At 46.2% G+C, this 21,783-nt stretch overlaps 1 protein-coding gene across 1 annotated transcript; it reads left to right on the forward strand.

Annotated features, from left to right (window-relative positions):
* Positions 1–24: 24 nt before the first annotated feature.
* On the forward strand, positions 25–20,179 carry LOC145361962 (keratin, type II cytoskeletal 8-like). The gene is made up of 9 exons (XM_080217964.1): positions 25–354; positions 3,157–3,365; positions 12,546–12,606; positions 13,872–13,967; positions 14,319–14,483; positions 15,072–15,197; positions 16,460–16,680; positions 17,729–17,772; positions 19,835–20,179. The coding sequence occupies exons 1-9, from the start codon at positions 112–114 to the stop codon at positions 19,981–19,983; spliced, it is 1,314 nt and encodes a 437-aa protein (XP_080074090.1). The 5' UTR covers positions 25–111; the 3' UTR covers positions 19,984–20,179.
* The last annotated feature ends 1,604 nt before the right edge of the window (positions 20,180–21,783 follow it).

Genomic DNA, 21,783 nt, shown 5'->3' on the forward strand with positions numbered 1-21,783 from the left:
GCTATATCTCAAACGCCAGGCTAACGGAACGCTCACTCGCCGCAAGGGGCAAGAGAGTGGATCAGGGTTTGCTTCTCGTTCCTCAGAGCTTTTTCCCCTCTCTCCAAGACGATGTCCTTCCGCAGCCGCAAGCACTTCAGCAGCCAGTCTTACACCCCCAGCTCCAGTATGCAGCGGGTCAGTTCCATCCGGGCTGCCCCTCTGATGAGCATGGGAATGGTCCAGCGATTCAGCAAGGTCTCCCTGGAGGCTCCCCCCAGCTTCGAAGGGGGTCAGGCTTTCCAGGAACTTCGCAACCGAGAGAAGGACCAGATCAAAGGCTTAAACAACCAGTTCGCTCGCTTCATTGACAAGGTAAGAAAGAATGTTCCCTTTTCCCCATCCAAAAAAAAACCCTAGTCAAATATTCCAAAAGGAAAAATACTAAAATATCTCAGCTGGGCTGGCAGCAGGAAAGTTAAAGTAAAGTTTATTTATTCGTCACAAGTAAGGCTTACATTAACACTGCAACGAAGTGACTGAAATATTTGTTAGTGTCACAATTAAGCTTACATTAACACTGCAACAAAGTGACTGAAATATTTACTAGTGTCACAATTAAGCTTACATTAACACTGCAACAAAGTGACTGAAATATTTACTAGTGTCACAATTAAGCTTACATTAACACTGCAACAAAGTGACTGAAATATTTACTAGTGTCACTATTAAGCTTACATTAACACTGCAACAAAGTGACTGAAATATTTATTTGTGTCACTAGTAAGCTTACAAATTCGCCACGCTCCGCCGCCTGTTTGGGTCAGTGCACCCTAACCAACCCTGTCTTTCAGACTGTGGGAGGAAACCGGAGCACTCGGAGGAAACCCACGGGGGTGGGGGGGGTGAGCCATGACCCAAGCCGGGAATCGAACCCAGGCCCCTGGCGCTATGAAGCAGTAGTATTAACCATTGTGCCACCCCGTGCCGCTTTCCGTGTCGAGAGAAAAACGCTGATGTTTTGAATCCAGATGAGCCTTTGTCAAAGCTTAAAATAGCAAAATCTTCAGCTGAAATACAAACAATGCGTACAACTGTCGCAAGATATAAACGTTAATTAAATACGCGTCATTTTTATACATAGTTTGTGACTATGACTTTTCTGTATTAGTGCTGATATAACACCAGTAGAGACCTATTAAGCTTTTAAGTGGTACAAAGCAGTGTGATATTAACCTGCTGGAGGATGCCACATTCGAAGCAGGTTTTAAAAAGGCATGTTACTCTTTTTTTTTGAAACCCCAGATATTGAAAGGGAAACAGTATCAAACTAACTGAGGAAGCTTTGTTTCAAAATATTAGTGTTACGCCTCTGGAATTTTTCCATTAACCTAAACTAGATTCCTTCCACACGAGGTGGCCCCAGGGCTAATGCACCTTCTTAAGGCAGGGATCATTGAATCCCTACAGTGTGGAAGGAGGCCATTCAGCCCATTGAGTCTGCACTGACCACAATCCCACCCTATCCCCATAACCCCATGCATTTACCCCAACGAATCCCCCTGGCGCTAACGGGCAATTTAGCATGGCCAATCCACCTAACCCGCGCATCTTTGGACTATGGGAGGAAACTGGAGCACCTGGAGAAAACCCACACAGACATGGGGAGAATGTGCAGTCTCCGCACAGACAGTGACCCGAGCCAGGAATCGAACCTGGGTCCCTGGCACTGTGAGGCAGCAGTGCTAACCACTGTGCCACCCTGGCAAAGGCAGCTCCTCATTACTATCTCTGCCTTGTTACCAGGGGAACCGGGGTTCAATTCCCCGACAGGGAACTATGAAATTTGCTTGACCATAGGGTGTGTTTTGAGGTAGATAAATATTTGATCAAAAGCGGGATAAAGTGCTCCGGGGGGAAAAAGCGGGGAAGTGGAGTTAGGACGAGATGTGGTTCAGCCATGATCATGTAGAATGGCGGAGCAGGTTCGATGGGCTGCCTACTCTCGCTCCTAATTCCTATATCCCAATGTTCCCTGTTGATTGTTTGGATTTAGAGATGAGAGCTGAATTACTTGAAGAAAAGGAGGCTGACACATTCCAGGACAGTGATCGTCCTGATTGCTTTGACCCCTTTTCGTGCAAAATCTCACACTTTCCTTTGGCCATTTCACCTTCCGGTCTTGCGGAGTTGAAAAGGAACTCCCATTCTCTGAGGATCCTTTCAAATCCTCGGCTTATTCTTTCACCCAGTTGGATTTTTAAATCAGAATTTCCTGATCCGTAGAATCCCTACAGTGCTGAAGGAGGCCATTCAGCCCATTGAGTCTGTACTGACCACAATTCCATCCAGGCCCTATTCTCTTAACCCTATGCATTTATCCTGCTAATCCCCCAACACTAAGGGGCAATTTAGCATGGCCAATCCACTTAACCTGCACATCTTTGGAGTGTGGGAGGAAACCGGAGCACCCAGAAGAAACCCACGCAGACACAGGGAGAACATATAGACTCCACACAGACAGTGACTCCAGCTGGGAATTGAGCCTGGGTCCCTAGTGCTGTGAGGCAGCAGTGCCAACCACTGTGCCACCATGCCACCCACTGATGTTTTGACAATTACTGGTGGCACAGTGGTCAGCACTGCTGTCTCACAGCGCCAGGGACCCGGGTTCGATTCCTGGCTTGGGTCACTGTCTGTGTGGAGTCTGCACATTCTCCCTGTGTCTGCGTGGGTTTCCTCCACATGCTCCAGTTTCCTCCCACGTGCTGGTTAGGTGGATAGGCCATGCTAAGTTCTCATTGAACAGGCGCTGGAGTGTGGCGACTAGGGGATTTTACTTTATTGCAGTAAGTGTACTTGTGATACTAATAAATAAACTAAAGCTCCCTTCAATTCACTTCTAACTAGATTGTCTGAGGAATTATCTGAAAGTAAACCTTCTTGTGACACTAATAAATAAACTTTAAACTTCAATTAAACATGCATCATTTTTATACATTACAATTTAGTACTTTTCAGTATCAGTGCTGATATAGCATCACTGGAGCTCTTTTAAGTGGCACAAAGCAGTGCGATATTGACATGCTGGAAGGTGCTACATTCAAAGCAGGTTTTAAAAAGGCATGTTACTCATGTTTTTTCTAAGCCCCCCAGTGCATTTGCTTATGTTTCAAGGTGCGGTCACTAGAGCAACGCAACAAGCAGTTGGAAATGCACTGGAAGCTAGTACAGGAGAAAGGGGCACGCAGTTCCAACATTGATGGCCTGTTCCAAGTCTATTCCAACAACCTGAAGCAGCAGATCGATGCCTTGGCCCAGGAAAAGCTTCGCCTCCAAGCCGAGTTGGAGGGCATGCAGGGACTGGTGGAAGACTTCAAGACCAAGTACGCGCACAATCCTTTAGCCGCATCCTTTGATTTAAAGTTCGGGCGGATGAAAATGCCTCTGAGCACTGTTCTGCAGATGATAGAAAAGGGGCTGATTTTGTTGGGCGTGAATTTTAGCGATGCTGAGAGTAACGCCAATTTGCTACAGAATTTGTGCAAAGCTTGCATGGCAATAAGTTATATTTTAATCATCTTTTATTTTAATATAAGTTAAAAATATAGAATCTCTACAGCGCAAAAGGCCCATCGAGTCTGCATCTACACTTCTACAGAGCAATTCACCCAGGCCTTATTCCCGTAACCCCACATTTACCCTGCTAATCCCCCTAACCTGCACATCTTTGGACACTAAGGGACAATTTAGCATGGCCAATCCACCTAACCTGCTCATCTTTGGACACTAATGGACAATTTAGCATGGCCAATCCACCTAACCTGCACATCTTTGGATAGTAAGGGGCAATTTAGCATGGCCAATCCACCTAACCTGCACATCTTTGGATAGTAAGGGGCAATTTAGCATGGCCAATCCACCTAACCTACACATCTTTATACTAAGGGACAATTTAGCATGGCCAATCCACCTAACCCGCACACCTTTGGACACTAAGGGACAATTTAGCATGGCCAATCCACCTAACCTGCACATCTTTGGATACTAAGGGACAATTTAGCATGGCCAATCCACCTAACCAGCACATCTTTACACTAAGGGACAATTTAGCATGGCCAATCCACCTGACCCGCACATCTTTGGATAGTAAGGGGCAATTTAGCATGGCCAATCCACCTAACCTACACATCTTTGGATACTAAGGGACAATTTACCATGGCCAATCCACCTAACCTACATATCTTTGGACACTAAGGGACAATTTAGCATGGCCAATCCACCTAACCTGCACATCTTTGGATAGTAAGGGGCAATTTAGCATGGCCAATCCACCTAACCTGCACATCTTTGGATAGTAAGGGGCAATTTAGCATGGCCAATCCACCTAACCTACACATCTTTATACTAAGGGACAATTTAGCATGGCCAATCCACCTAACCCGCACACCTTTGGACACTAAGGGACAATTTAGCATGGCCAATCCACCTAACCTGCACATCTTTGGATACTAAGGGACAATTTAGCATGGCCAATCCACCTAACCAGCACATCTTTACACTAAGGGACAATTTAGCATGGCCAATCCACCTGACCCGCACATCTTTGGATAGTAAGGGGCAATTTAGCATGGCCAATCCACCTAACCTGCACATCTTTGGATACTAAGGGACAATTTACCATGGCCAATCCACCTAACCTACATATCTTTGGACACTAAGGGACAATTTAGCATGGCCAATCCACCTAACCTGCACATCTTTGGACCCTAAGGGGCAATTTAGCATGGCCAATCCACCTAACCTGCACATCTTTGGACACTAATGGACAATTTAGCATGGCCAATCCACCTGACCCGCACATCTTTGGATACTAAGGGACAATTTACCATGGCCAATCCACCTAACCTACATATCTTTGGGCACTAAGGGACAATTTAGCATGGCCAATCCACCTAACCTGCACATCTTTGGATACTAAGGGACAATTTACCATGGCCAATCCACCTAACCTACATATCTTTGGACACTAAGGGACAATTTAGCATGGCCAATCCACCTAACCTGCACATCTTTGGATAGTAAGGGGCAATTTAGCATGGCCAATCCACCTAACCTGCACATCTTTGGACACTAATGGACAATTTAGCATGGCCAATCCACCTGACCCGCACATCTTTGGGCACTAAGGGACAATTTACCATGGCCAATCCACCTAACCCACACATCTTTATACTAAGGGGCAATTTAGCATGGTCAATCCACCTAACCACATCCTTGGACACTAAGGGACAATTTTGTATGGCCAATCCACCTGACCCACACATCTTTGGAGTCTGGGAGGAAACCGTAGCACCCGAAGGAAACTCACACAGACACGGGGAGAATGTGCAGACTCCACAGAGACGGTGACCCAAGCCGGGAATTGAACCCGGATCTCTGGCACTGTTCCTCCATGCTATTTTGCAGATGATAGAAAAGGGGCTGATTTTGTTGGGCGTGAATTTTAGCGATGCGGAGAGTAACGCCAATTTGCTGCAGAATTTGTGCAAAGCTTGCATGCCAATAAGTTATATTTTAATCATCTTTTATTTCAATATAAGTTAAAAATATAGAATCTCTACAGCGCAAAAGGAAATCATTCGGTCCATCGAGTCTGCACCTACCCTCCTACAGAACAATTCACCCAGGCCTCATTCCCGTAACCCTACATTTACCCTGCTAATCCACCCAACCTTAGCATGTATTAATGCACTCTTATATTAGCATGTTTCTGTAATATTCCTCTGGCTGCTGCTTAAGCAACGCTGCAAACCATTATGTTTAAAGTTTAGCTTGCTTCAAAAACAGGAGACACAGGACTTGGTTAGCACACCTTATCTCTGTGTGATTCCAAGGCGTTTATGCGGATTTGGACACAGAGTGTGGAATTTTCCAGCCACACTAGCCCCAGAAAAATCCCACCCAAGGTCAACAGACCTTGGCATGGTCTGCCCGCCCCACCCTGGCGGGCGAGACGGGAAAACTCCCCCAGAATCTGTAGCCGACTACAGGCACTGACGACCTGACTGTGTGCAAAGTGATCTTCGGACCGTCATAGTCACGCAATTGCTGTCATTGCCACTGAGAATTTCCTTTAGGGTCCTTCCGATCGACCATCTGGGAAGATCAACGCAAATCCCGTTTAGCTGGTGCAGCAGGGGTTCCTTATGATGGGGATGGGGTGGTAAGTGGGGGGGGGGGGGGGGGGATATGGGGAAGGTGGAGAGAGAGAGGAGGCAGTTTAATTTGATGCTGTCCATTCGCGTGGCCTTCAAACTCACTATCTGCAGCAAAAACGAGAGGCGCTTAAGGGCATAGATGTGCTTAAGGCAACCCAAAGTTGTATTTTGCCACAGGTTGGGTATCCGTGCCAGCGCTCATGCCAAGGCAACACCAAATCCCATTGCGTTTAACAAAAGGAGCAGGCAGGAAATTCTCTTTCAGATGAAGCAGTGAGCTGTTATAATCTGGAATGCACTACCTGAACAAGTGTGAATTTAATCATACTGTTCAATAGATGGAATGAGTGTCTACTTAAAAGGCAGGTGAGGGTATGGGGGAGGATACTGGCCAATGGGCTAGGAATGGGATTGGTGGGAATGCTCTTTCAAGGAGCCAGCACATACAGGATGGGCCCAGTGGCCTCCCAGCTCTCATTTCCTGGACACACCACAATTTGTATAGCAGTATGGAAAATGGGGCTCATGGAACTGTCACACCCCAGGACTTCTGGGCAGCACAGTGGTTAGCACTGCTACCTCCCAGTGCCAGGGACCCGGGTTCGATTCCCAGCTCGGGCCGTACGGAGTCTGCACGCTCTCCCTGAGTCTGCCTGGGTTTCCTCCGGGTACTCCTGCTTCCTTCCACAGTCTGAAAGATGTGCTGGTTAGGTTGATTGGCCATAGTGTCAAGGGGATTAGGACTATTATGTGGGGCTACAGGGATAGGGCCTGGGTGGGATTGTTGTCGGTGCAGGCTCGATGGGCCAAATGGCCACCTTCTGCACTGCACATTCTATGATCTATCTATGTGCATCCCATTCCTGATTGTCCCCCCCCGATGTAAAGATTGCACTGTAATCCCTTGAAAATGGGTTAACATTCAGATCACTGACTCTGCGGAGCAAGGTTAGGGCTCAGCACTTGTGAACAGAGGCCAGGTAGAAGGTTGGTGGGACTTTGAGCTTTGTTTGCACCCCGCGGGGAAGATACTTCAAAGATTAAAAACACAGGAGGAAAGCAATAGGAAATCACCTCAGGTATTCTTCTCCAGTAAGTGGTTCAGGATGCATGAATTCAGACATGACACAGGATACAATGGACAGGCGGACTTTGCATATTGCTATGGTGTCATTGCCTTCAGTGTAAGAAAGCTCCCTTCACAACCTCAAAGCACGTCATACCTCATGAAGCATTTATAAGTCTTTTCACTGTTGGAGTGCCGGTGGGTGAGGCGCAATGGGCCAATGCACAATAAGATCCCACCAACAGCAGTCCAATAACTGCCTCTTCTGATTTTGGTTGAGGGAATTAAAACAAAATTTACGCAGAGGGCATTGGGAAATGCAACAACAAAGAGGAGAAGGTTTCTGGGACACCAAAAGAGAAAATGCTGGAAAATCTCGGCAGGTCTGGCAGCATCCTGTAAGGAGAGAAAAGAGCTGATGTTTCAAGTCCAGATGACCCCTTGTCAAAGCTTAAAGGGTCTTTGTCAAAGCTTTGACAAAAGGTCATCCCAACTCGAAACATCAGCTCTTTTCTCTCCTTACAGGGTGTTGCCAGACCTGCTGAGATTTTCCAGCACTTTCTCTTTTGGTTTCAGATTCCAGCATCCGCAGTCATTTGCTTTGATCCAAGGTTTATGGGACAACTTGCCAACCTGGCATACACACCTGACTGGTAAAGTTGCATATAAATTGGTTGTACGGCTTAACTTTAATCTTTGTACAGTTAAATCCGTTAGATACAAGTCTGGGCTTGTTATCTCCTTTTCAAATTTCACTTGATATACCATTCCACCTGACACATGATAGCATTCCACTGTTCTAACCATTGAAAGAAAGGGCGTGTGTTTGTATACCACTTTTCACACCCCCAAGAATGTGCCAAAATGCTTCACTGCAAAATAAGAGCATTGGAAGTGTAGCCACTGTTGGGAAATGCTGCAAACTAATCTGTGAAGCCAAGTATGTCCAATTCAACTGTTAACCACCAGAGTGCTTCTTTTGAAGAGACTTTTGATCCTCAGTTGATGGTTCGGTCACCTAAATGCCCCATGTTGGGCGCCATTATTTAGGGGTGGCACAGTGGTTAGCACTGCTGCCTCACAGCACCAGGTTCAATTCCAGCCTTGGGTCATTGTCTGTGTGGAGTCTGCACATTCTCTGTCTGTCTGTGCGGGTTTCCTCCCACAGTCCAAAGATGTGTAGGTTAGGGTGGATTGGCCATGCTAAATTGCCCCTTGGTGTCCAAAGATGTGCAAGTTAGAGGAATTGGCCATGCTAAATTGCCCCTTGGTGTCCAAAGATGTGTAGGTTAGGTGGATTGGCCATGCTAAATTGTCCTTTAGTGTCCAAAGATGTGTAGATTAGGGTGGATTGGCCATGCTAAATTGCCCCTTAGTGTCCAAAGATGTGCAGGTTAAGTTGATTGGCCATGCTAAATTGCCCCTTAGTGTCTGTGGGGGCTACCAGGGTAAATATATGGGGATAGGGGCTGGGTAGGATTGTTGCCGGTGCAGGCTCAATGGGCCAAATGGCCTCTCTCTGCACTGTAGGGATTCTATAAATACATTGCCCAATGTGGAATTAAATTATTAAGGCTCGATCCTCATGTCGTTAGTGGCGAATTAGTTGATCTCAGCCACGATGGTGAGTGTGATATTATGAGAAACCTTGGTTAGAGAGGGAGACCAGAAGTCTAAGATCCCAAAGCCTGGCCTCCATATAATGAACACTTTGCCCCCGTGGAGCTGAAAGCCAGATGGCCCTGTTCCATGTTTCGATTCTGCGTGAATGATTGGAGATAAGGACAGTGTGGAGCTTGGCTCTGCTTCTTTCCAGATCAAACAGTCTGCCCGCACTCGCTGCCTAGATTCATAGGGCAAGCGAGACAGACAGACTGAATCACATCTCAGCTCCAGTCAGCAGAGAAATGGGGGAAAGGTTGTCATAGGTTGTGACAGGAAAAGGGTTGATTCACTTTGGCCAGCAGAAGGAGATGTCAAGCCGGACTTGAGTCTCTGTGTCAAATCTAAGAGCATTCTTAGTGGTTTTGAGGCCAATTGTCAGCAGCAAAGTGTGAATCTGGCTTCATATGTGAGACACCAATCTTGGAGTGTTTTGATTTGATTTATTATTGTCACATATATTGGGATACAGTGAAAAGTATTGTTTTTTTATGCGCTATACAGACAAAGCATACTGTTCATAGAGAAGGAAAGGAGAGGGTGCAGAATGTAGTGTTACAGTCACAGCTAGGGTGTAGAGAAAGATCAGCTTAATATTTGATTTATTATTGTCACATGTATTGGGATACAGTGAAAAGTATTGTTTCTTACTTGCTATGCAGACAAAGCATACCGTTCATAGACAAGGAAAGGAGAGATTGCAGAATGTAGTGTTACAGTCATAGATAGGGTGTAGAGAAAGATCAGCTTAATGCGAGGTCGGTCCATTCAAAAGTCTGACTGCAGCAGGGAAGAAGCTGTTATTGAGTCGGTTGGTACGTGACCTCAGACTTTTGTATCTTTTTCCTGATGGAAGAAGGTGGAAGAGAGAATGTCCGCGGTGTGTGGGGTCCTTAATTATCCTGGCTACTTTTCCGAGGCAGTGGGAAGTGTAGACAGAGTCAATGGATGGGAGGCTGGTTTGTGTGATGGATTGGGCTACATTCACAACATTAGGGGTGGAGCAGGCTTGGGGGGCCAGATGCCCTACTCCTGCCCCTCGTTCTTATGTTCTTAATATGTCGAAACCAACTCAATCTCTCTTCATATTATCAACTCCCCCATCTCAGGAGTCAGTCTGGTAAATCTTTGATTCACTCCCTCCATATCAACTACACTCAGCGGTTATCAGTTCCTTATCTACACTTCAGCATGTCCTATGAGCACCAAATTCCAAAGGCTAAAGGGCAATTGGAAAGTGTAACTGAGTGGCTTTGCACAGACTGGCAGTAATTCACCTTTAGCTTGCCCTGACAAACACTTGTGCGAAGACTATTGAAATGGGAATAAGACTTGTTGGGTTGTGAACCTTTGGAATTCTCAACAGTGCTTCAGAGGACTATGATCATAAGAACATAAGAAATAGGAGCAGGAGTAGGCCATCCAGCCCTTCGAGCCTGCCCCGCCATTCAATAAGATCATGGCTGATCTGAAGTGGATCGGTTCCACTTTCCCGCCCTCTCCCCATAACCCTTAATTCCCCTGTCTATCAAAAATCTATCTACCCGTGACTCAAATATAATCAACGAGGTAGCCTCCACCACTTCAACGGGTAGAGAATTCCATCCTATGGATGCTGAGTCAATGGTCAGGAATGGGATAGATGGATTTTTGGGCAGTAAAAAGCGTAATCGGAAAGAGCTAGAAAGCGTAACTGAGGTGAAAGATCAGCCATGATAGTATGGGTGGCACAGTGGTTAGCACTGCTGCCTCACAGCGCCAGGGACCCGGGTTCGATTCCAGCCTTGGGTCACTGTCTGTGGGGAGTTTGCATGTTCTCCCCATGTCTGCGTGGGTTTCCTCTAGGTGCTCCGGTTTCCTCCCACAGTCTGAAAGATGTGCTGGTTAGGGTGCGTTGACCCGAACAGGCGCCAGAGTGTGGCAACTGGGGCGGGGGGGTTCATTTCATTTTTTCACTCTTTGGGTGAAAAAATGTCTCCTCAACTCTGTCCTAAATGGTCTACCCTGAATCCTCAGACTGATACTCATCACGAGGTGTTAGGTCCAATGACTAAAACTTGGGCAACAAGGTTGATTTTAAAGAGCGGATTAAAGGATGAAAGTGAGGTCGAGAGGGGCGGAGAGGTTTAGGGAGGGAATTCCAGAGCTTGGGACGCACGGCTGCCAATGGTGGAGTGATTAAAATCACGGATGCTCAAGAGGCTAGAGTTTGGGATTGTGGTGCTGGAAGGGACAGGGAGGGGTAAGGCCATGGATAAACTTTGGAACAGAGATGGGACTTTGCGCGGTCATGCATCCCGAAACCGTAAAATCCCGCCCGAGGTCAATGGACCTTTCTGTGGCCCCTCGCCCGCTCCAATTCCCGTGGCAGGTGGGATGGTAGAATTCCGGCCATGGTGAGAATTTTAAGTTCTAGACCAGGAGCAGCGTAGGTTAGGACTGATAGTGAGTGGGACTTGGGACATCGATGGCATTTATACTCGACATTTACCATTTCAATCTTAATAGCATTGTACTTTATAATTCAGAATGGTGGAATTTGATCAGTAGCACATTATGTTGTGGAGAAAAATACAAGCATGAAATACAGTTATACCCTGAGGTGTCTGAAAGATTTCACATCCTATGCTGAATGACCCTTACTGTGTTGCGGTTAGCCATGTATCCCCATGGTGGCACAGTGGTTAGCACTGCTGCCTCACAGCGCCAGGGTCACAGATTCGATCCGGGCTGTGCGGAGTTTGCACATTCTCCCCATGTCTGCGCGGGTTTCCTCCAGGTGCTCCGGTTTCCTCCCACACTCCAAAGATGTGCAGGTTAGGTGGATTGGCCATGCTAAATTGCCCCATAGTATACAAAGATGTGTAGGTTAGGTGGATTGGCCATGCTAAATTGCCCCTTAGTGTCCAAAGATGTGCAGGTTAGGTGGATTGGCCATGCTAAATTGCCCCTTAGTGTCCAAAGATGTGCAGGTTAGGTGGATTGGCCATGCTAAATTGCCCCTTAGTGTCAGGGGGATTCGCAGGGTTATGGGAATAGGGCCTGGGTGGGATTGTGGTCGGTATAAACTCGATGGGCTGAATGGTTTCCTGTACTGTGAGGATTCTATGAAATCTGTAATTCGGCTGCCTGTGAGTTTCACAGGAATTGATAACAACTTGCAGTCATATAGTGCCTGTAATGTGGTTAAAAATTGCAATGGCCCATTGTTAGCAGACAATTCTACACTGCAAACCTCCTGTAGAAAGGAAAAGGGCTGTAGCAGGGCACCACCGAGAATGGGAAGCAGTGCCTTGGATTTTAAAACACTAAAGTGGGTAAGCTCATAAGGGGGGTATATTGCCATCTGCGCATTTCAAAAAGCAATTAAACACGGCCCATGTTTCAGAATTCTTTGCAGATTGCAGGTCTGGAATGTGTGGTGGAGGGAATTGGATAATTAGCTAAATAAGGAAAGCTAGTGGGGCAAGTGTTTGGGAGTGGGATGAACTCAGTTGTAGAGCTTCAATGGGCCAGATTGCTTCCTTTTGTGCAGTAATGATGCTACGATGCTACAGTTAATAACTTGGAAATTCTGCAGACAACTAGTTCTGATGATGTTTGTCTTTGTTCTGAAGGTATGAAGATGAAATCAATTTGCGTACCGAGAGGGAGAATGAATTTGTAATGATCAAGAAGGTGGGTGCAAGCTAAACTGCTTGGTAACTGCAGGGCATCTCTGCCATGTCGGTGGGCAATGTACTCGCCAGTCTGACAAAATGGGACCTCCCTCATGGGCTTGGTCTTCAGCTTGAGGCAAAGTTACCTGATCTCAGCCAAGGTGGCAGCCAGATCTGCAGTGGCACTGAGGTGTGCGCGCCAGTGTGCATGCCCACCTGTGCCTCCATCCATCTCTCCTGAGAACCTGCTGTGATTCCTCCCCCCAAACCCTACATTTGAAAACCTGCTGACGTTCGGGAGAGATTTTCGGTTGCGAGGGGGGTGGTATTTTTCAGCAGCCGGGTGCACAAGGTGGGGCGAGAAGTCTTTGCACCCGTCCATTTTTACGGTTGGCAGATTTTCCTGGCATCACCCCGTGCCCATGCTGCCAAGTGCCCCCTCAGAAATGACCAGAGGAGTGCTCAAACAAGGCAAGAATAATGACACAGCATCAAGAGTTCATTGCCCCCATAGATATGCCAGATATAACTTGCATCTCATTGTAGCCAATATATCCAGGCTTGGGAAATGTGAAAGAGGTCACATTGGGCATAGTGGATACTTTAATGGAGAGATGGATGGCATTTGGCTATTTAACCTGTCTGATATTCCACATGCCTGCCTCGTCCCATCCCCACCACAAGCCCAGGGACTGAGCACCTTGTCACAGTCGACAGTAATTTATGAGGGGCGATCGAATTGAGGTACACAAGGTCTGGATAAAGTAGACGTGGAGCGGATGCTTCCTCTTGTGGGACATTGAGAGGTCTTAGGATAAGGGGCAGCAAATTTAAAACAGAGTTGGGGAGAAACTACTTCCCCCAAAGGGTTGTGAATCTGTGGAATTCACTCCCCCAAAGTGTGGTGGATGTTGGGACAGTGAGTACTTTAAGGAAGAGTTAGACAGATTTTTAATTGCAGTAAGTAGTCAGACAACACCAGGTTAAAGTCCAACAGGTTTATTTTGTAGCATGAACTCTCGAAGTGTTGCCCCTTCATCAGGTGGGTGACCTCACGAAGGGCTAACACTCTGAAGTTTTTAATTGGTAATGGGTTGAAGGGTTATGGGGAGAAGGCAGGAAAATGGGGATGAGGAGCACATCAGCCACGGTGGAGTGGACTCGATGGGCCGAATGGCCTAATTGTGCTCCTATATCTTATGAACCTGTAATACCACCAAACCTCTCTCACCCCCAGCCCTGTGTAACTCACCTACTTGACATTTCTCTCTCTTTGCCTTGTAGGACGTTGATGAAAGCTATCTCAACAAAGTGGAACTGGAGGCTAAGCTTGAGAGCCTTACTGACGAAATCAATTTCTTGAAGGACATATTTGAAGAGGTAAAGCACAAAGCGCGTGGGGGAAATTAAACAACATTTTGGCAGCAAACACTCCGTTTCCACCCAGTAAATTTGGGGGACCCAGAGCAGAGGAAGTTGTGATTAAGCCCCCTCCGTCTGATGGGGCAATGTGGAGCTTTTTGTCAGATTGTACTGAATTAATACTACTGTAATAGCACCAGTAGCAGTGACCTTTATCACAATGTTTTGCTATTAGCCCTATTGACACAACTCTCACATGGTGTACAATACAAATATAGGCTGCTTTTCTGTTTTCAATAAGACTTGGAACTGTTAAGTGGGACACGGGAATTGTTCCGTTGCACTAAATCTGCTTGTTTCTCCATCCAGGAAATTCACGAACTGCAGGCTCAGATGAAGAACACTGCTGTCACCGTGGAGGTAGACACCAGCCGTAAGCTGGACCTTTCCAGCATCCTGGATGATGTCCGGGCTCAGTATGAAGGGATGGTGGTTAAAATTCGCCAAGACACTGTGAGCTCATGGGAAAACAAGGTAATGCTGGGCATATTCTCTGCATATCTCTGGTTAGAGAGCGAGCGTTACCAGCAGTGAATGGCCTTCTAGGATTCACAACGAGAGGCAATGTTACTATCTGTGCAGACATAAATAGTAAACTCCAAATATCTCAACAAATAACACAAAAAGAATCTCCTGTGCATGCATTTATACTGCTTGCACAGTTTAATTTCAAACAACTGTCTAGTTACATCTTGCCAATTGGCAAGTTTGTACACCTCAGTCAGGTTCCCCCAACCCCCACCTTCTCTGCTCCAAGATAAACAACCCCAGCCTCTCCATAGCTGAAACCCATGCAGACACGGGGAGAATGTGCAGACTCCACACAGACAGTGACCCGAGCGAGGAATTGAACCCGGGTCCCTGGCTCTGAGAGGCTGCAGTGCTAACCACTGTGCCACCGTGCCAGCCCGAGTGCAGGTCCATCGTTATGTGCAATATGTTGCTGTTTGGGGTGTGGGCCTTTGTCAGGACTATAGCGACCCTTATTGAAGGGATGGTTTGCACAGTTTTACACAATGATAATGAATTTTACTTTCATCATCATTCTCCATTCTTTTTTAGTTCAACGATATGAAGAAGAATTCTGGAAAGAATGCAGATGATCTCCGTGTAGTGAAGACTGAGATTTCAGACACGCAAAGACAAATCGGACGCTTAAATTCTGAAATCCAGGCTCTGAACAAACAAGTAAGATTGCTTTGCAGAGGACTGAAATAGTTACATCGAGGTTTTTCCACCATTGTAAATGCCTCCCTCCCTCCCTCCCTGCACCCTCCTGCCCTCCCTGCGCCCTCCCTCCCTTGCACCCTCCCTCCCTCTCTGCACCCTCCCTCCCTCCTCCCTCCCTATCCATTTTTATTTCATTTAGACTTTCAGAGGATATGGGTGTCACTGGCTGACCAGCATTTATTGCCCACCCCTAATTGCCCCTTGGGAAGGTGGTGGTGAGCCGCTGCCTTGAACCACTGCAGTCCATGTGGTGTAGGTACACCCACACTGCTGTTAGGGACGGAGTTCCAGGATTGTTATTGGCCATCAGTCAGTCCATGTGGTGTAGGTACACCCACAGTGATGTTAGGAAGGGAGTTCCAGGATTTTGACCCAGTGACAGTGATATATTTCCAAATCAAAATGGTTTTGATGGGAACTTCCAGGTGATGGTGTTGCCATGCAGCTGTTGTCTGGTGGAGATCACAGGTTTGGAAGGTGCTGTGTAAGGAACCTGGGTGATTTCCTGCAGTGCATCTTGTAGATGGTACAGATTGTTGATACTGTGCATCAGAGGTGGAGGAAGTCCATGTTGACTCTGATGCATGGGGGGCTAATCAAGCGGGGCTGCTTTGTCCTGGATGGTGTCGAGCTTCTTGAGTGTTGTTGGAGCTGCACCCATCCAGGCAAGTGGGGAGTATTCCACCACACTCCTGACTTGTGCCTTGTAGATGGTGGACAGGCTTTGGGGAGTCAGGAGGTGAGTTACTCACTGCAGGATTCCCAGACCCTGATCTGCTCTGGGAGCCACAGTAGCATAGAATCATAGAGACCCCACAGAGCAAAAGGCAGCCCATCGAGTCTGTACTGACCACAGTCCCACCCAGGCCCTATCCGTGTAACCCCACACATTTACCCCGCTAGGAGCAATTTAGCATGGCCAATCCACCTAACCTGCACACCGGAAGAAACCCACGCAGACACGGGGAGAATGTGCAGACCCCGCACAGGCAGTGACCCAAACCAGGAATCGAACCCGGATCCCTGGCACAGTGAGGCAGCAGTTCTAACTGCTGTGCCACTGTGCCACCCAACACCCTTCGTTGGTGAGGTGTTGGGGGGGGTGGTGGGTGCTTTGTTTTCTCTTTCTACCCCACCCACCGCAGTTTCTGCACTCGAGCAGCCTCCGAGGTTGGGGTCTGTCTCACTTGGCACTGACTGTTTTTTATTGTACGTTGTAGAAAGAGCAGCTGGAGGCAGCGATTGCCGAAGCGGAGGAACGCGGGGAGCTGGCCCTCGAGGAAGCAAAGAAACGCATTGCTGACTTGCAGGAGGCCATTGAGAAAGCGAACAAGGAAATGATTCGCCAGGTCCGGGAATACCAGGAACTGATGAACACCAAGCTTGCCCTCGACATTGAAATTGCAACTTACAAGAAGCTACTGGAAGGGGAAGAGAACAGGTGAGTACTTTGGGTAACTCTAAATCTATTGAGTTCAATAATTGTACTAATACTGCCTCACCTTTGTACGATATACGTGCTGGGTGCGCCAAGTTGATTCTACATAGCGTCTTTGATGAAGGCAGTAAGTTTGAACTGGCTTGGACTCCTGTTAATGATTGTCTAGTCTTGGCCTGTGTCATTTGTTCACTTTTCTGAACAGCTCCGTGCTGTGGGAACAGGAGCATTCAGCCCATTGATTCTGCTCTGTTATTCAAGTGGATCATAGCTGACTTATATCTCCGTCCCACTTAAGTTCCGTACCCCTCGATAGCGCCATTGAATGAAAATCTATCAATCTCCGTCCTGAAAGCACAAATTGTCCCCCAGCATCCGTCATCCTTTGGGGAAGAGAGTTCCAGATTTCCGCAGCCTGTTTGTGTGTTGGGGGAGCTTTCCGATCTTCCTCTGAATTGGCCTAGCTCCAGTTTGAAGATTGATGGTGGAGGCCATTGGATGGCAGCAGAATCATCCAGTCCCGCCTACAGGGCTTTCCGTGCCCTGCATCCGGGGAATGAGTCGGGGGGAGGGGGTTGCCATCGGTGGGACTGGGATGATCCCATCGGTGGGAAGGGCTGGAAAATTTCAGCCAATGCCCCCTTGTTTTTGTCTGGCTTTCCTGCTGGAGAAAATGGGTTCTCTGTATCTATCCTAATAAATATGAATAAGATTGTAAATATCCCTCTATAGACAGTTCCGTGGGTATAGAGGGATATGGGGCAAATGCGGGCAAGTGGGAGTAGCTTAGAGGTTTAATAAAAGGGGCGGCATGTATGAATTGGGCTGAAGGGCCTGTTTCCATGCTGTAAACCTCTTTGATCTCGACCAGATCACCTCTCAATCTTCTCTGTTGAAGGGAATAAATGCCAAGTTTCTGCAATCGATCCTAATAAATTAATCCTCAATTTTGTGCGTGTGTGTGTACATGTGTGTGCGTGTGTGTGTACATGTGTGTGCGTGCATGTGGTCATGTTCACTCAGTGACTGTCATTCTCTGATTTTTTTTTAGGTTATCAACACCAGTGAATGTGACCTATCACCAATCAACCAAGAGTAAGTGAACTTGAGACTTCTTTAAATAACAATTTCTGAGCAGTCTGCGTAAAGCAGGGTACACTTTGCCCAGCATGGCAGTGAGTGCTAAGAACTCGATTATTCTCTTCACCTGGGAAGAGGTTTGTGGGGGTTGAGGGATGGTGTCTCTGTGTTCCTGGATTGGAAGGGGTGGTGCCAAAATAACTTTTCCTTTTCTAATTAAACGTGAGGCGCCCCCCCATCAGTGACAGTGACTATTGAGAACAGCTTTTTTGCGATATCCCAATGTTCAAACAGAAGTTACAATTAACCCCCTGTTAAATCAATCTTAGTTATCATGTATCTCCCCGCGTCCAATGGTTTGCCTGTATTCACTGTCACATACTAAGTATTATGGCCAAATATGGGACGGTTTTGTTTAAGAACTGTACCCCTCCTCCCTCCAATATTATTTTGCCACTGTAGTTTCAGCATAGTTCATGGGATATAAAACATTCCTTGCTTTGTTGGTACTTTTTATTTGGGGTGTGCACTCTGTCAGAACTATAGTAATTACTCCTACCCCAGTGGATTCTTCCTTCTATCCACTCATGGGACATGGGCGCCGCTGGCCGGGCTAGTATTTATTGCCCGTCCCTAGTTCCTAGAGTCCGTTGAGAGTCAACCACATTGCTGAGGCTCTGGAGTCACATGTAGGCCAGGCCGGGTAAGGACGGCAGATTTCCTTCCCTAAAGGACATTAGTGAACCAGGTGGGTTTTTAAAAAGTTTATTCATTTATTAGTTGCAAGTAAAGCTTACATTAACACTGCAATGAAGTTGCTGTGAAATCCCCCCTAGTTGCCACACTCCGGCACCTGTTTGGGTCAATGCACCCTAACCAGCACATCTTTCGGACTGTGGGAGGAAACCAGAGCACCCGGAGGAAACCCACGCGGACACGGGGAGAACATACAAACTCCACACAGACTATCACCCAAGCCGGGAATCGAACCCGGGTCCCTGGCGCTGTGAGGCAGCCAGTGCTTGTCACTGTGCTGCCCCCGTTTTTTTTTCTGGCACTCCACAATGCTTTCATTGTCATATTGTCACAGTAGATTCTTAATTCCAGATTTTTTTTTATTGAATTCAAATTCCACCATCTGCCATGATGGGATTCAAACCCGGGTCCCCAGAACATTAACTGAGTTTTTGGATTAATGTCCTGGCAATAGTTTCCTCTCTCTCTTCTAAACGTCAGTGAATACAATCCTAACCGACTTAGTAAGACAAAATTGTACCCGCCTCTACTACTACCTCTGGCAGCTCGTTCCAGACACTCACCACCCATTGAGTGAAAACAATTGCTCCTCTGGACCCTTTTTGTATCTCTCCCCTCTCACCTTAAACCTACGCCCTCTAGTTTTAAACTCCCCTATCTTTGGGAAAAGATATTGACTATCTATCTGATCTATGCCCCTCATTATTTTATAGACCTCTATAAGATTAGACCTCTATAAGATCACCCCTCAGCCTCCTCCGCTCTAGGGAAAAAAGTCCCAGCCTATCCAGCCTCTCCTTATAACTCAAACCATCAAGTCCTAGTAGCATCCTAGTAAATCTTTTCTGCATTCTTTCTAGTTTAATAATATCCTTTCTAAAATAGGATGATAACTGCACTGGAGATGGCATGGTGGCACAGTGGTTAGCACTGCTGCCTCAGCGCCAGGGACCTGGGTTCAATCCCCGGCTTGGGTCTGTGTGGCATTTGCACATTTTCCCCATGTCTGCGTGGGTTTCCTCTGGGTGCTCTGGTTTCCTCCCACAGTCCGAAAGACATGCTGATTAGGTGCATTGGCCGTGCTAAATTCTCCCTCAGTGTATCCGAACAGGAGTGTGGCGACTGGGGGATTTTCACAATAACTTTGTTGCAGTGTTAATGTAAGCCTACTTGTGACATTAATAAATAAATTCAAGTGTTGGTCACAGGTATTGGCGAGGGTTCAGTGTAATAAATTGGTAGGTTAGGAAAGCATTGCTCTCTGGGGCAATCTTTACCCCTTCTTCTCTTTAGTCACATGTTAAAATCTCTACCCATTCAGCAAGCTACGGATTTCCACAGTTACAGTTTGAAAGCTTGAACCGCGGTGGACTGGAGACAAGTGGAGTGACCAAGTCCCTTATCGTCAAGACAATTGAGACCAAGGATGGCAAGACACTCTCCGAATCCCCCTTTTATCCAAGAAAATGAAGCGCTCGTGTTTTACAAAAAGATATGTCTGGTTATTTCAATCAAATTTGAATATCTTGAGGTATATTTTAACCAACAAAATTTGAGTCTCAAGAGCTCGTTTGTGTAAGCTTTGAAGGATCTCGATAATAAGGATGATAATGAAGGATTTTGCCCCATTCTTGCTACAAAATGTGAAATAAAACTTGATAATCAAGTGCATTTAATGTTTTGAATAATTTTCCAATTAACTTGCACCAGATATTAGACACCTTCATTCTTCACTGACACTCGCACTAAGTTGATCTTTCTCTACACCCTAGCTCTGACTGTAACACTACATTCTGCACTCTCTCCTTTCCTTCTCTATGAACGGTATGCTTTGTCTGTATAGCAGGCAAGAAGCAATACTTTTCACTGTATCCCAATACATGGGACAATAATAACTCAAATATTGAGCTGATCTTTCTCTACACCCTAGCTGTGACTGTAACACTACATTCTGCACTCTCTCCTTTCCTTCTCTATGAACACTATGCTTTGTCTGTATAGCATGCAAGAAACAATACCTTTCACTATTCCAATACGTGTGACAATAATAAATCAAATATTAAGCTGATCTTTCTCTACATCCCAGCTATGACTGTAACACTGCATTCTGCACTCTCTCCTTTCTATGAGCGGTATGCTTTGTCTGTATAGCGCACAAGAAACAATACTTTCCACTGTATGCTCATCCATGTGACAAGAAATCAAATCAAAAACTAAAAGATTTACACATTCATTAATGGACAATCTCAGGAATTGTCTCAATGAACTTGGTTTGGTTTCCAAGTGACATAGTTCTTCTCTCCAAATTAGAAAAGCAGGCAGAGGCTCTGGAGAAGATATAAAGAAGATTCAAAAGGATGGGCCTGGGCTGGATACCAGCACTTCAGGCACTATTAGTCGACTTGGGTATAGACAGCACTAGACACCATGCATAATCGCTATTCTTTAATTGTGCACAAGGAGAAACAGCCCTCTGCAAGTGTTTCTGATGTTGTAAACAAACAATTGGGCAATGACAGCAAATCAGAAACAAGCATTTTTTCAAGCCTTCATTTGCATACATATTCACCAATCATATCCTAGCTTTGCACCCTTTTTATTTCGATGAGAACTGCTGCTAATGCTTCATTTGAATAGTATATCCCCATATCTTGCCTTTGGTATTTGTTATGGAAAATTCTGATCTTGCTCATCCTCTGGTGAAGGCCAAAGAACAGAATGTTATGGGGCTTACACAGATGAAGATTAGCCTCTTGATGCTGCATAGCAGACACTGACCCCTTTCAAAGGTCTGTAACCTGATAAATATTTTCTACTGTTGTACAAAGAAAGCGTGAAACTTTAATTTGAACAATTTAACTTCCATAGGACCAGAATTGAAAGGGTGTGCAAATTACCAAAGATGTCTTATGTAATCAGATTCAGTTAGTTCATAATCTCACAGTCAGTGATGCTTTGGGAAAGAATGATCATAAAATCATTGCATTTCAAATTGCCAGCCTCCCATCCATTGACTCTGTCTACACTTCCTGCTGCCTTGGGGAAAAGCAGGCAACATAATTAAAAGCCCCATGCACCCAGGACATTCTCCCTTCCACCTTCTTCCATTGGGAAAAAGATACAAAAGTCTGACGTTATGTACCAACCAACTCAAGAACAGTTTCTTCCCTGCTGCTGTCAGACTTTTGAATGGACCTACCTCACATTAGGCTGATCTTCCTCTGCACCCTAGCTATTACTGTAACACTACATTCTGCACTCTCTCCTCTA

The sequence above is a fragment of the Carcharhinus amblyrhynchos genome, chromosome X (genome assembly GCF_965287045.1).
Source record: "Carcharhinus amblyrhynchos chromosome X, sCarAmb.v2.hapA, whole genome shotgun sequence".
NCBI classification, from domain to species: domain Eukaryota; kingdom Metazoa; phylum Chordata; class Chondrichthyes; order Carcharhiniformes; family Carcharhinidae; genus Carcharhinus; species Carcharhinus amblyrhynchos.